This window comes from Rhododendron vialii, chromosome 7a (genome assembly GCF_030253575.1).
Source record: "Rhododendron vialii isolate Sample 1 chromosome 7a, ASM3025357v1".
Taxonomy (NCBI): Eukaryota; Viridiplantae; Streptophyta; class Magnoliopsida; order Ericales; family Ericaceae; genus Rhododendron; species Rhododendron vialii.
Window position 1 is genome coordinate 3,054,629 of NC_080563.1, and position 14,949 is coordinate 3,069,577.

The following is a 14,949-nucleotide window of genomic DNA, read 5'->3' on the forward strand; positions in this document are numbered from 1 at the left end:
AAAAAGAAGCACATGTGACATTGGGACAATGAATCTTGATCTTTGACCATAAAAGTATTTTCCTTTTTAAAAAAAGAAATCTAAATAAACCTATATGTGTTAAAGGTATCGTATTATCAAAATGTGCTCACCAACCATTTTGGATCTGCGGTAGGTTAAAAATCAAGCAGAAGATGCATGTTAGGTGGAAAGTGTAAACAGGAAACGAGGCTGATTAGTATAGACTAAAATGCTCACATGATCAATTTAGAAAAGTTTGCCTTATTCTGTTTTTGAAAGTAGAATGTCTAGACCAGTTTGCGTGCATCTCGACTAATTTCAAGTTCTTAAGTTAACGATCAGGCAAACTCTCCGATAACTAATACCAAAAACCCATACGGAGAGAGGAGATTGGTGTGAGACTGTGAGCCATAAGTGAGGTTATGTCAGCAATTTGATAAGCTATAAAGCTAACTTAAAGGATGCTTCAAATTTTCTAAATGTTTCAATAGAACATATCGAAACGATTCGGATACTCATCGTAACTGGGCAAATTGCCAAAAGGTAAACCTTTCAACAGCACCAGGGGCCATGAAGAGTTGAGTTTTGTTCACCCTCCACTTAAGAGGGTGAACATTACCCACCTTTTTATTGGTTAAAATGGTGTGGTCTCCATCACAAAGTAATGTCATGCTTACCAAAAAGTGTATTGCATAATAAGCATGACATCACTTTGTGGTGGGATCCACACCATTTCAACCAATAATAAAAAGGGTAATATTCACCCTCTTTTAAAAAGGGTAATATTCACCCTCTTTTAAAAAGGGTGAACAAAATTGCACTCGGCAACGAAAGTAACCGGACAAATTGCCAAAAGGTAAACCTTTCAACAGCACCAGGGGCCATGAAAAAAGCAAAGAATATGCTGAATTCCCAATAGTTTTATTCTTGGTGAACATGGGTCCCATTACCAATCACAATTGTACCAAACCCAACTTTCGACAACAAACAAAAAAGCATACAAGATATACATACAGTGTAACAGAAGGGGAGATTTTCAACCAAACCTTCAAGTCATGACCTCATACCTTCCATCAAGTGAACGTAGATAGAAAGATGAGTAGAAGATAATCTGGATTGAGGATAGGTAGGCTGAAACCAGAAATTCAACCACCACACAAGTCAGTCATCAAATAGGTCAAACCTCTCACATTCCGTTTTCTCTGGTAGGGCCAATTTTTATTGGATAAACCATGAGGTAGATATTTGATTGGCATACCCTTCTTGAATGACTTCATATCTTATATGTAGCGGTGTTTTGATGCATTTTCGGCCATTGAATCCCGTTGAAATTTTCTCATGTGTCGAGATTTTGACATGATCCGTGACTGAAGATGCCATGGAACACCGGTACATGCAAAATTTGGTGTATAGAATTTGAGGGGTTCTTCAATGGCTTTAATCCACTCAGTCCAAAGGAAAAAAAATCCTTGATAACCCACTCACCATTGATGAGCCAATTGCTCAAAAATTGCCAGACATTCCAGAAGGATAATTGAGTGGAATTCAGAGAAGCAAAAATAACAGAAGTAAAAACCCATTTCGGATACGCCCATAATAGTGAAGTAGATTGCTTTCATAAGTTCGACAGTTCATCCAATCCTATATCCATCATTTAAATTCTAACGAGGACACCCATACTACATCTGCCACCACAGCCAAGAACAAGAAAAAAGACCACAAATGTGAAAGGAAGAATATGAAAACCTCATTAACAATCAATCGCGTAACGTTACAAAACTCAAAAAGGTCCAAGAGTAGGTACAAATTACATCATAATTCTCTCTCTGTGGATCTTGTTTTAGTTTGCAGACTTTGCTGCTCGGCTGAACAAGACCAAAGAAACAAAAGAGAAAATTATCTCCTTTTATTACGAGACCTGTAATCCCGCCATGAAATGGCCCGGATCTCTTAGGCTTCACAGTAAACGTCCAATTCAAGAATCCAGCGGAAGCAACTTACATTGGACCACTAGCAACCAAACCCTAGCAAAGTGATTTAGCTGCTGCAATAACAGCCTCTGCTGTAATGCCATACTCCTTGTATATTTTTCCTGCAGGAGCACTCGCCCCGAATTTGTCAATCCCTATTGACTTCCCTCCGCTTCCGACAATCTTTGCCCACCCAAATGTAGATCCCGCTTCAATGCTAACCCTAGCTGATACAGCTGCCGGTAGGACACTTTCCTTATAGGCATCAGATTGTTCCTCAAACAGCTCCCAGCAAACAAAGGACACAACTCTCACAGCCTTCCCTTCCTTTCTGAGTTCATCTGCTGCCTTAGCAGCAATTTCCAACTCAGAACCAGTTCCAATCAAGATGACATCTGGCTTGTTCCCCGAAGAATTGTCCGATATAGTATACCCACCTTTCTCCACTCCTTCAATGGAAGTTCCGGGCAGGTGGGGCAGCTTTTGTCGAGACAGGGCAAGGACCGACGGCCGCTTCCTATTGTCAACCGCGACCTTGTAGGACCCGGCTGTTTCGTTACCGTCGGCGGGTCGGAGCATCATAATATTGGGCATTGCTCGGAAACTCGCCAAGTGCTCAATGGGCTGATGCGTAGGCCCATCCTCCCCAAGCCCGATCGAATCATGAGTCATAACGTAGATGACGCCAGCTTCACATAAGGCAGAAATCCTCATGGCTGCTCTCATGTAATCGGTGAAAACAAAGAATGTTGCACAGTAAGGTATGATGCCAGGGCTGTGGAGGGCAATCCCATTGCATATGGCCCCCATCCCATGTTCGCGGACACCAAACCTGAGGTTACGTTCTTCTGGTGTGGCCTTTTGGAAATCTCCATACATTTTCAATAGGGTCATGTTCGAGGAAGCAAGATCAGCACTGCCACCGAGGAATCCAGGGAGAACCTTTGCAAGGGCATTGAGGCATTGTTGAGAGAGGTTTCTGGTGGCATCAGCTGGGCTCTCTGGAGCGTACGTCTGAGAGAACACAAGTATATATGGTTTTAGCATGTAATATCAAACTTATTGTATAATTCTGCATGTAATTTTCAGGGATTTTGCTTTAACTTACGAAACAAACAAACTGAGTACTTGAGAATTGCAGTCAAGACGGTGAATTTGACTTTGTTTAAGCATTAGCATCTAATTGTGTATTAGGCAAGGCTTGGCCATTACTCCAATCAAACGCAAAATGTCAGCACAGAACAATTTTGCTTCCTCACAAAAGTTAACATTTTACACAGGCCCGCTTAGATTAAAACGGTGACCGAAACTTATTAATGCTCTACTCACCGGGAGAGCTTTCTCCCAACCAGCTGGTAGTTCACCGGTGAAAATAGACTTGAACTCTGCAGCTTCCTCCTTATATTTCTTTTCATATTCTGCAAATTTGGCGTTCCACTCAGCTTCAAGAGCAGCACCATCAGGGACATGGCGGCTCCAGTGCCTATGGAATAAGGTAATCAAATTCATTGAAAGATGAATACTTTAACATTCACATCAATTCTAGAGCAAAAAAAAAAAAACAGTACTTTTTCACATCCTCGGGCACATGGAAAGGTTCAAATGGCCAACCAAGGTTCTTCCTTGTGGCATCAACTTCCTTGGCACCCAGTGCGCTCCCATGTACACTATATGAATTCGCCTTGTTAGGAGAGCCATAACCAATTGTAGTAGTTACCTGCTCAGAGGAGAAGTTGGTTTCAGAAGGCACCAAAACCAACAAATTTAAGTTGGACAGACTTCAATGTATGCTTGAAGGACTCCAAAAGGCAGAACCCACAAAAATGTGAATTGTGATATCTAAAAGTAATGGTTTAGTATTCGAGCTTCCACTTTCTATATCAACTTACTACTTTGCAAAGGTCTCTTTATCATCATCAAGGAGCAAAACAAACTAAATCCATTATAAACCGTGAAAAACAAGAAAAACTTCAAGTAAGAAACTTTTTTCTTCGTTAAAGATTAGTGTAGGCAGTCAATATCTAACCTTGATCAAAGTTGGTTTGTCTTTGACAGACTTTGCTTCCTTGATTGCAGCACGAATTTCATCATAACCTGTGTTCCCATTCTTCACCCAGATAACATGCCACCCAAGACCCTCAAAACGAGTGTCGACATTCTCAGTAAAAGCAATCTCAGTGTCACCATCAATGGAGATATGGTTATCATCATAGAAAGCAATAAGCTTCCCAAGTCCCCAATGACCCGCAAGGGAACAAACTTCATTTGAAATCCCCTCCATTTGACAACCATCCCCCAATATCACATATCTAGATATAATAATACATAAATACAGTCAATCCAACAAGGTTAGTGTTCTACGAAATCCATATCTAAGGAAGAGGAGACGAAAATAAGATTTAAGGATTTATTTTTACGTGTAGTGATCGACAATCTCACTGTCTGGTTTGTTAAAACGAGCAGCCAAATGCTTCTCTGCGAGGGCCAGACCAACAGCATTGGCAATACCCTGACCAAGAGGACCTGCATAAGAGTTAAGAGGACTAGAGGTTAATTCTTATTTGAGTGGCCTTATTTCAGCAAAAGAAAAGAATTATCAGGTCCAAATTCTGACCAGTAGTGACTTCACAACCAGGGGTCTCAAAGTTCTCTGGGTGACCAGGGGTTCTGCTTCCCCACTGGCGGAAATTTTTCAAGTCTTCTTCCTAATAGATAGATTCAAGGGGCAAAAATTTTAGCCATACTCGTTTCATCAGAAATAAGGGCAACAGAAATAATGCATTATGACATGAAAGAAAAACATATGGTTGTTTCCTCCAAGAATTTACTTTTACACCAGACCATGTGAAAAAATCCTAGTGGTAACAGGACCTCATAATCGGAAATACCAAAGCTAGAAGTGAATACCAACTCTTTCCCATTTCATACTTTATATCAAACTATCAAAGTAACTAAGTGGTTAAGAAAAACAACACAACAATAACAGTACACTTGTAATACCAAAACACAATATTGATTTCGCAACATGTTTTGCCTAAAACGGAATGAATAGGTGAACCCGAGCTGAAGTCCAATAGTGCAATATGAACCAGAAGCATTCCCAAACACATAGACAGGAAACTTATATATCCTGGTACTTTTCATTTCTTTCCTGACAACTAAGGCTCCTTTCACTTGCCAATAAATTATTGGGGAAATTATTCCCAAGAAAATTATAGTGAAGTGAAGTAGAAGAAAATGAAAAGTATTTTCCTTTATGCATTCATTTGATATAAGAAATTTAAGAGAAAGTTGAAAAGTAGTAATTTATTTATGTAGAAGCCAGAGTAGAACCAAGATTCCTACAAGAGTTTTGAGGGGACGTTAATACTAGTGGAAAAGTATGAGACTTGGACCCCACTACTTCTACTATCTGAACACAATAAAAATGCAAAAAAATTTGAACATTCTCATTCTTTCCTTTCTTTTCCCTTCCCTGCAACTGAACGGGCCTACAGGGGCATTAAGCCTCAGGTTGGACCTGAAAAACGTGGTTTTCCCGTCGAACAGAAAGTACCCAGATCACAATTTGATTCCGTCACACAAATTCCAACTAAAAAACAGCCAAATTGAGATGGAAAATGCTTAAAACAGCCCAGTTTAAGGTGTTAAAGGTTTAAAAAGTGCATTGAAATACGTGGAAAGTGTATTAAAGCGTGTGAAAATATATGTGTTTTTCCTGTTTTTTTCTGAGCTTATCGACAGCTAGAAGGACCCAATTGAGATATCCAAAGCAAACAACACATAAGTGAATGCATGATCATCTGATCAAACAAATCACATCAAAAAGTCAAACCTTGACACTATCGTATCCAGCGAGGTGAAGCAAGGCGTATTGAAGCATACACCCGTGTCCAGCCGACAGAACAAACCGGTCCCGGTTGAACCAATACGGGTTCTTGGGGTTATACCTCATGACCTCGTCGTACAGTATATGACCCATCGGAGCACAGCCCATGGGCAGGCCCGGGTGACCCGAATTGGCCTTCTCGACGGCGTCGATGGCCAGGAACCGGATGGTGTTGACGGATTTGTCGACGAGGGCGGTGTCGGTGGTCTTGTCGAGGGTCTCAACAACGGCGGAGGCCCGGATGGTGCGGCGGCGCGTGGTCAGGCGTGGGGCGGCGCGTGCGGAGAGGTAGAGGGAGGGTGTTGTGGGGTTGGTGGAGGATTTGAGGGCGGAGTAGGTGGGAAGGGAGAAAGATGGGAGTGGGTTGGAGGCATGGGTGGTGGACCGGGATAGGATGGCTTGGGATAAGGTGAGAGAGGAAGATGAGGCCATGGCTCTCACCCCGGAGAGAGAGAGAGAGAGAGAGAGAGAGAGAGAGAGAATGGGGGGGGGGGGGGGGGGGGGGGGGTGTTTTTTAAGAGAGAGAAAGGGGAGGGGAAACTGGTTCTTGTTTCTGCCGCCGAGTGCCTATTTTGTATGGCTGGAGAGAGAGAGAGATTGTCGATTTGGTAGATTACACTTTGCCCCCTACGGAGTTGAACCTTTTTTAACTTTGACTTCTAAAATTATTTTTTGTTTCTTAGGTCTCGCTAATCATCCATCATTAGGTGGTGAATAATATGCATATAATGCCAAATAAATTAGAATCTTAATACACGTTTCACTATATCAATACGTTTTCAAGGAGAAAATTACATTTTTCTTGGATTTTGAGGCACTTTTTACATATTATTCACTGTTTTAAAGATAGTAATTATCATTTTTCCTTTTCTTATTTCGTCCATGAAGTATCAAATTCTTTTTTAAGACTATCAACTCCTCCGATTAATTTCATTTGATGAAATTATCATGTCGTGTTGTATGAAGCGAGTGATGCCACACAACATTCGTGGCTCAAAAGGAAGTGAGAGAATGGTATGAGAAAAGTTACATAATCAATCGTGTGTGCATCGAGGGTTCAAAAGATATAAGAAAGGAAAAAAAACACAAACTCGATGGTCTAGGCAGGGATGGATTTGTGGATATCAATGAAGAATTGATTGATGAAGGAAGTATGGGCAAGGAGGTCATTTTGCAGCCAAAGCTTGAGAAAGGATTGGTAATACCTGATAGGAGATGGTATTACTAATCCCATAAATTGGGAGGATTGATAATCCCATATTCATCATAATACCATCCCCTTTTGTGCAACCAAAAAACAATGAGTTAGAGATCCCACAGGATTAGCAATCTTATCCCAACCTCCAACTCACTTATCGAACATGTTAAGAGTAGGACGGAAGTTATTTCCAGTGTCCAAATGACAAATAGGGAAAACATTAGGTGAGAAAAGTTATAGTTTCAACTCCTGGTTTGTTTTTGAGAGAGAGACGATGACAACACTTGATTGGCTGGTTGGTGTAGACGAGAAGGGGATGCGGGAGGGGCGTGTGACCGTTAGATCCCAAAGAAAGGTAGATCGAGGCCGTTGATTGTGGGTAGGAAATGAATGCTTTTGAATTCTCCATGGGAATATCCACTAGTACTGTAGTAGTATTTTGTTTTCTCTCTCCTGGTCTACATTTTCGTTGGTTATACTATCCGATAGAAAATTTGTGGATTTGTATGGGAGTGAGTAGGAGAGCACGGGCAGCACGCGAGACGGTTGGTGTAGTAAAAAATTCCAAATGGTTTTTTTTTTTTTTTTTTTTAAACGGAGGAACAACACTTCACCACTAAATGGATAGACTTGATTGAGCAACTCAAACTTCCGGAGGAGCGCACAGTAGTCATAAACCCCACTTACTTCAGAGCACTTACCCAATTGGAAATTAAATCCTAAACTTTGAGGAATACTTTCAAAGTCTAGATATCTGTCCGAATCATGAGGCAATTCTGAGTGTGTTAAATCCAAAGTTTAAGCCAAAGGAGTCGAAATTTTGAGATGTGTTGTAGAAATTTAGAACGGCTACTTTTTGCAATTCTCATATACAACTCCCTTTCTTTCTTTCTTTTAGTCTACGGTCAGGTGTGTTCGGGTCTGTTTATATGCATTTCGATTAATATTTTTTCCGATTCAGTCATAGAGTCAGGTGTGTTCGGTTCCGTTTACATGCATTTCGATTAATATTTTTCCGATTCAATCATAGACAGACCATCTATGTTTGGACTAAGGAATTTACAAAAAATTCATATTGATTGGAATAAATGTAGTACTATCAAAATGCATTTTCTACAGTTTCGCAAAAAAGAATATTATTTGCTGCTTCACCTGATTTGGAGGATTATAATTTGTAACCAGTGGTTATACGGCATGATTACGCGGTGTCATAAGATCCTTAATTACCACACAATCCTGTAAAATCATAAACTTAATCGTCAATCTATACTTGTGTTTTGATTAAAAAAAAAATTAACATCAATAATTTTTCGGTGTTTGGATAGTAGGGGTGGTGGGTTAAATGAAAAGGAGAGATTGTTGGAAGTGCATATTCAAAGAACAAAGAACAAATCCAATTTTGGGTTGAATGTTTGCTCAAAGAATTGCAGGAAACCTCAAAGTACTCGACCCCCACCAACGGTTTTACCTATTAACACAGGGGACTATATAAAAAACCAAGAAACTTTTTGGTATAACAGGTATATAACTCACATGGTATCCCCTTCACAACAAAACGTAGCAAACAAAATTTGAGGACTTCAACTGTAATTTCCGCACAAGCTATTCCTCTTTCCGTACAAAGGCTTGGTTCTTTTTAATTAATTTTTTTTCATTTTATGTGTTTTGTTCGTTCTTTTTTGAATTTTTATTAGATTCACGTGATATTTTTGAGATTAATCATCCTTCTAGACGAGAGGCGTCTAAAAAATACAAAATTATAACCAAAAAAAAAAATCACTAAAGACGAAAAAAAAAATATCAAACAACTGTCTTTTAAAGCTTAAGTGTCGTGTTATTTGAATTTTTTCATTAGTCTATATTTTTATAGATTGGGTATTTTTCATTTTTATATCTTTCAATCCACATATAGGGTATTTTTAGTATTATAAATTGAAAGATACAAAAAATTTCTTAAAATGTTCGGAATAGTAACATGAACACTCCACTCAATATGGAACAAATGCAGTATTTGTTCGAAACTTATTTCAGTACTTTTTACATTTCGCAACTTTTCGTTTAGCTTTTTATCATAATTTTTAGGGTTAATCGTTCATCTTGATGAGACGAATTAATAAAGTATAAAAATATGGACCGATGAAAAGTTTCAAATAAAACGACACTTAAACTCTAAAAGACAGTTGTTTGATACTTTTTTTCTCGTCTTTATTAATTTTTTTTGTCATAATTTTGTACTTCTTAGACTCCTCTCATCTGGACGGATGATTAATTTCAAAAATATCACATGAATCTAATAAAAATTAAAAAAAAAACGAACAAAACATACAAAATAAAAAAATTAATTAAGTTAAATATAACCAAGCCTTTGTACGGAAGAGTAGTAGTTTCTGCGGGAATTACAATTGAAGAGTAGTAGTTGTACCAAAAAGTTTCTCAAAAGAACAGTTCAAATATAGTATCAACAGCTGGTTGGTTACTCGTACCAAGTCGACACGGCTTGACTATTGGTCAAATACACCAAAAAGATCACGAAAATCTGAATCTCAAATTAACGCTCTCTTTCACTGAAATCTTCGTGTCTATGCAAACTTGAATGTAATTAATCTACTTCGTTTAATTTGGACAGAATCCATATAAATTGGTGCCCCATCAAGGATTCAAATCTCATATACAACAGCTCAATTTCAACTAGTAAGCAAGAACTAAGAAGCTAGTCGCAAAATGATTCCACTTACTGATAGACGATAGTCCGATTGCACACAATGTCCATAGATTCATAGGATTCGAAAGCTTGAGTGTTACGATGCAAGGCATCATTTGGTCAGTCTCATCCACACAGGATATATAACCCACCTGTCAATCTTGCTCAAAACTTACATGATTTTTATTCTTTTGCATTTTGAAGCTGAATCCCGGATCCCTTTTCCTGTCACAGAATATGGTGCTGATGCTGAACGAAGAGAGGGAGACTTGTCAATATACGCATATCTTTCATTTCCGTTCCAGTACAAAATGACCCGATTAGTGCAAGCATGCGACCAACTATCACCTGTTGAGAACCATTTAATAGCAAAATCAAATTAGATTGTGATTGATCTTTGTTCTTTCTTTATCAGTTGTTTAAGGCACTTAAGGAGCCAATTGAGAATGAATGTTACCTAGTGCAAGGGTCAAATGGAATGAACCATCTGAATACTTGGTAGTCACCTGATTCAAGAGAACAACCTGCTTTCATGGGAAAAAAAGAAAAAGAAAACACAAACGCGTTCAATAGTTATCAACTAAACTCTATGAGGGAAAGAGCTTGGAAAAAAAAGTACAAATTACGTTATAAAATAGAAACCAAACACAAGAAAGTTGTTGTGAGAAATAAGGAAAAGTGTATTGGGTGTTGTTAATTAACCCCAACACAATCAACTCTTATTTATATAATGGGAAATCATAACATAAGACTACATTAACCAATGTGAGACTAATACCAATATTATATTCTAACAAAAGTCACTGCAGTATTGCAAAAATGACAAGTTCCAAGCAAAATCCTTCGTAACAAGTATTGTGAAAAACATGACAATGAATAAGTATAATAGTTACTCAAAGGCATCTAGTCCCCTCCTTGACCTTTATTGCACTCTAACAAATGAGTACACAAATGTCAACGTTTCATCCTGTCTAAACATGATAATCAATCCCAGAGCATAATTTGAAAAAATACCAAAAGAGAAAAATCATAGTTGTGGATAGAAGAAAACTTGGCATACGCGGAACCAAATTTTTTTAGTCGTGTGGTCAAAAACTAAGATATAGCAGTTTAGGCAATTTAAGAGTTTATTGTGGGTCAAATTAGTTAAAATTGCGTGCAAAACATAGCATTCCTTGTTGAGAAATCAAAGAACGTGGGGTCACTCTGCCCTTGCATATGACTCCACAAAATGGAAACTGCATACTGGAATAAAAATAACAAGTACTAGAAGTCAGCAAACAGGTATAGAAGTCTTACCGCCAAACTGTACTTATTAGCAAGTTTCATCAACTTTAAGGCCATTCCACTGAGTAATCTTGTTCTAAGTGCCATGTCTTCAAAATCTTGACGGAAGTGGAAAGTTACACTGTCAATAATGACCACCTTAACCTGTAAAGACAGTGGGGTGCTGAAACAATGCCATGAGGGGTAGAAAACAAAAACAAAAAGTGACAACAAAACGTTAAAAGAAGTAAGGTTTTGCCTGTATGACAGCAGTCAAAACAAGATGACATTGAGCGATTGTTGAGGTTCAATAGTGAGAGGTTAGGTATCTCATCTCCACAATTAGGAGGGAGAATACAGAAGCAGAAACTTCATCTATGTGCACAGTTTGTATGTTGGGTTCAAAGACCAGAAGAAAGTTAGCTGATATTCTCAAATTTGAGAAACCCAAAATGTTCTGCATATCCATAAACTGTATTTTGCCAACTAGTGAAACAAAATTAAGAAGGTGCTCGTGCTTTGTATGCGTATTGTTATCATTTACGTACATAATCCTGAGGTCAATCCGCTAGTCATATGATGGTGAAAACTGAAAAGTTTTAAAAGTCAAATCAATATGTAAACTAAAGAAAACAGGTAAAGAGAACCACCAAGAGCAAGAGCACAGAAGTGCCAATAATTTGCAAGATATGAAAACCATGCAAGTGCAACACATGAAGTTATATACCTACATCACTATGCTCTGAGATGAATTTTTCTAAATAATTTATCACAGCAATTTGTTCTGTGTAACTGCAGATCCGGAAGTAGAATATATTCTTTAGGAAATCCTTGGGCTGCACTTGAACTTGACTGAGTTGGAAATTTTTCCGTACAAACTCCTGATACTCCGACATATCCTCCACACAGGCTTCAGCAATTTGTAAAGCACGTTCCACCATAAAGCTACCTTCTGTGTCTGCCAAGTACCAACAGAAAGCACACTGTTTGAGCTTGAAGTACTATAGCTTGTAGGTGAACAGTAGAGCTAGCACCAGAATGCCATTTATGACGTCATGAGACTTACCGATATAAATTGCCTTGCCTCCCAGGCCACCAAAATCAACTGGAATTTGAACGTTCACAGCAAGTTGAATCCTGCACACTTTGATTGTATCTCAACAGCGACAAAACTGAACTTAACAGAAACAAACTTGCAACAAAAACAACCCGTACCCCAATTGTGTTTTACCAATGCCTGGTACTCCACCTATAAAGACCAAGAAAACACTCTTTTCACTAGCACAAGACAAGCCTAGTATATGAGCACATAAATTTTTGTGCACAAGATGAACCATGAGTGGACACAGTAGTAGAAATTATACAACTAACCAATTTCAGTTACTTCTTTGCAAGCTATTCCTCCACCCAGGATTTTATCCAAATCTGCACATGATGTAGTAATGCGTCTAGACAAATCCTCCTCATGGAGCATGTCCCAGGCAGTCTGGGCACCTGCATAAGAGGTGATGGAATAAAGGATGGAAAAAAGAAAAAGAAAAAAAGAAACAACACTCTTCAAGTGATCCAAATTCCAAAGAAACACTACATTTACTGGAATCTTCATTTGCGGAAAGGAAACAAAGGTTGTGCTCAAACTCAGGGAAGAGGCTAGGGGGATAGGGATAAGAGATAAGCAGCTACATGCTCGGCATACCAAACATGTGTAATTGGTATCCTGTTGCACCTTTCAAACACTTTCTGTAACCTGTAATATTTTGTAATTTATGTATTCACACATTTTATCAGACAACATTTTGGTAAAAGACATAATCCTTGACAACTTTTTACATCAACATGCCATGATTAAGATATGTGCTTCATTCAGAACTTTAAAGAGTTCAACATTTCATGAATTATAAAGGGACAAATAACACAAGTGAATTTTAGGATGCGAACAGATTAAATACCAGCAATAATAGCATGACTTCCATCAGTTCTGTCCAATCTACCAGATTGTGATGCAGCCTTCAGAATTTCAGAAGCTTCATTCTCCGAAGTCTGCAGATCTACTCAAGAGTAGGTCCAAACAAACACAATAAGTTAATTATTCTTAAAAGATATTTGAACACACAACTGACATATTATAATGCCAAACCAAGCCTTGTGCCCCAATGGTCAGCAGGAGGGTACCAGATATACACCACACACAGACACAGACACAGAGAGAAACTGTGTAATGACTGGCTGAAATACAGAGTGACGGAGCAAGCATGGACCCATATTCTACATAAACATATTTGGGGACTGACAAGTACTTCATTTACATAAAATTTGGCATTACACGAACTAGAACAAATCTTCGCTTTGGAAAATAACTTAATTATCCAGAGAAATACGACGGTTTCTGCTGATCAAACCAACAAATCAGAAACTATCTGATTTTATAAAATTGGTAGAGTTCTGTTTTGGGCCACGAAACCACAATACACACAGAATGGAGAATAAAGCACAATCACAATAAGAAAGCACAACACACATATTACATGGTTCAACAAGATTGCCTACATCCACAACTCACACCATTTCACTTTCTTCTCGAGCGGCAAAGAAGAGATACAACAAATGTTGCTAGGATAGTCAGCAATGGGGCTTGTGAAGCCTAATTCGATTTGGGTTGCACGTTGTTGACTATTCGGGTTATTACAATAATTGGTGATGTAAACCTTAGGTTATAAATACTTGCTATACGCGGCAGCCGATGTAACTTGTACTCTCCTCATTCGATACACAGTGGACAATGGTGTGAGCTGTGCATGTACTCAACTAGATAGTTGGGAACCACGTAAAAATCTCAGTGTCTTGCGTTCTAGGTTTCTGTTCTTGATTATTCGTTGCGATTTGTGTGTTTATTGGTTTGGCTGATTTCTCAACAAGAAATTATATATGTTGGGATACATATCAGCAAAAGCGTGGCCTAAATTCCAATACTAATCAAGCTTCATAAAATCCAACAGTCTGTTCACAGAGAACATACTTTGGGCAAAACAGTGAACAGTTTGCAGGCGATCATTGGAATCAAACTCAAACCAACAACTAAAAGTCGAGCGATTTACAGGTATCTGTATATACTTGTTGACAATAAGGAGATATATAAGGTACCTCGAGCGAGGTCGAAGGGGGATACGGAGGAGAGTGAAGAAAGAGAAGTGTATCCGGCCGAGATCAGCTTCCCTCGCTGTGTTGCTGATACTGGTAGTCTACAAATCTCCATCGCTCTCTCTCTCTCTACTTTCTCTCTCTCTCTCTCTCTCTCTCTCTCTCTCTCGGCGCTTTTTAAAGCACTTTGGCGCGCTCACAGCCTGTTCGCGCCAAAAACTCGCACGGAATTGGGTTTTAAGTCTCCTTAATTTGTTGTTCTCGGAATTTAATTTAGTAAATTCTTTCTTCAACCCAAAGTTTAAGATATGGTTTATATATATTGTATTAAGGGATGTGATTTTGGCGTTCTACTTTTAGCCAATGACACTCCACTTTCTATTTTGCAATCTCACATGATCAACTCACAAAATAGAATGCCAATAGTTAAAATTGGAGTGTCAAAATCAATTTTCTTGTATTAAAAAACTCACAAAATGGAATGCCAATAGTTAAAATTGAAGTGTCAAAATCAATTTTCTTGTATTAAAACATTCGTATTAGGTTCTATGTTCTATTTTTTCTCCATATACCTATTTCTTCTACCATTATATGTGGCAAAGACATTTATACAAAAGTGGAGAATTCGAACATATGAGAGAATGAAAAAATGAGTGAGAAGTCATATTTGTAACTCCATAGAATTGAAGAAAAATAATTCGTGAAAAAACATCAGCCCCAGAATAAATAGTATCGCTTTCTTTTATTGGTTTCTTAATGTAAGTATTTTTTGTTCTTTGAATTTCAC

General features: G+C 38.4%; 2 protein-coding genes across 2 annotated transcripts; both read right to left on the reverse strand.

Annotated features, from left to right (window-relative positions):
- Nucleotides 1-1,725: 1,725 nt before the first annotated feature.
- Nucleotides 1,726-6,401, reverse strand: LOC131334412 (transketolase, chloroplastic). The gene is made up of 7 exons (XM_058369405.1): nt 5,806-6,401; nt 4,585-4,675; nt 4,388-4,493; nt 3,997-4,279; nt 3,539-3,687; nt 3,300-3,453; nt 1,726-2,984 (listed from the first exon to the last, which is right to left on the reverse strand). Exons 1-7 carry the CDS (start codon nt 6,289-6,291, stop codon nt 2,025-2,027), a joined length of 2,229 nt encoding a protein of 742 aa, XP_058225388.1. The 5' UTR covers nt 6,292-6,401; the 3' UTR covers nt 1,726-2,024.
- A 3,189-nt stretch (nt 6,402-9,590) lies between these two features.
- Nucleotides 9,591-14,448, reverse strand: LOC131333066 (DNA repair protein RAD51 homolog 3). Its single transcript, XM_058367388.1, has 9 exons — nt 14,166-14,448; nt 12,974-13,072; nt 12,396-12,518; nt 12,240-12,273; nt 12,091-12,161; nt 11,756-11,982; nt 11,058-11,189; nt 10,216-10,282; nt 9,591-10,106 (listed from the first exon to the last, which is right to left on the reverse strand). Exons 1-9 carry the CDS (start codon nt 14,275-14,277, stop codon nt 9,931-9,933), a joined length of 1,041 nt encoding a protein of 346 aa, XP_058223371.1. The 5' UTR covers nt 14,278-14,448; the 3' UTR covers nt 9,591-9,930.
- Nucleotides 14,449-14,949: the final 501 nt, after the last annotated feature.

Bases quoted from the DNA above. Each gene is read 5' to 3' on its own strand.
- LOC131333066 (XM_058367388.1), bottom strand. From the start codon at position 14,277: ATGGAGATTTGTAGACTACCAGTATCAGCAACACAGCGAGGGAAGCTG. The intron at 12,274-12,395 runs GTTAGTTGTATA...TGGTCTTTATAG, and splicing joins CAAAGAAGTAACTGAAATTG to GTGGAGTACCAGGCATTGGT. The intron at 11,983-12,090 runs GTAAGTCTCATG...GGTACTTGGCAG, and splicing joins AGGCAAGGCAATTTATATCG to ACACAGAAGGTAGCTTTATG.
- LOC131334412 (XM_058369405.1), bottom strand. From the start codon at position 6,291: ATGGCCTCATCTTCCTCTCTCACCTTATCCCAAGCCATCCTATCCCGG. The intron at 3,688-3,996 runs GTTAGATATTGA...TCCTCTGAGCAG, and splicing joins ACAAACCAACTTTGATCAAG to GTAACTACTACAATTGGTTA. The intron at 3,454-3,538 runs GTACTGTTTTTT...CTTATTCCATAG, and splicing joins GTGCCCGAGGATGTGAAAAA to GCACTGGAGCCGCCATGTCC.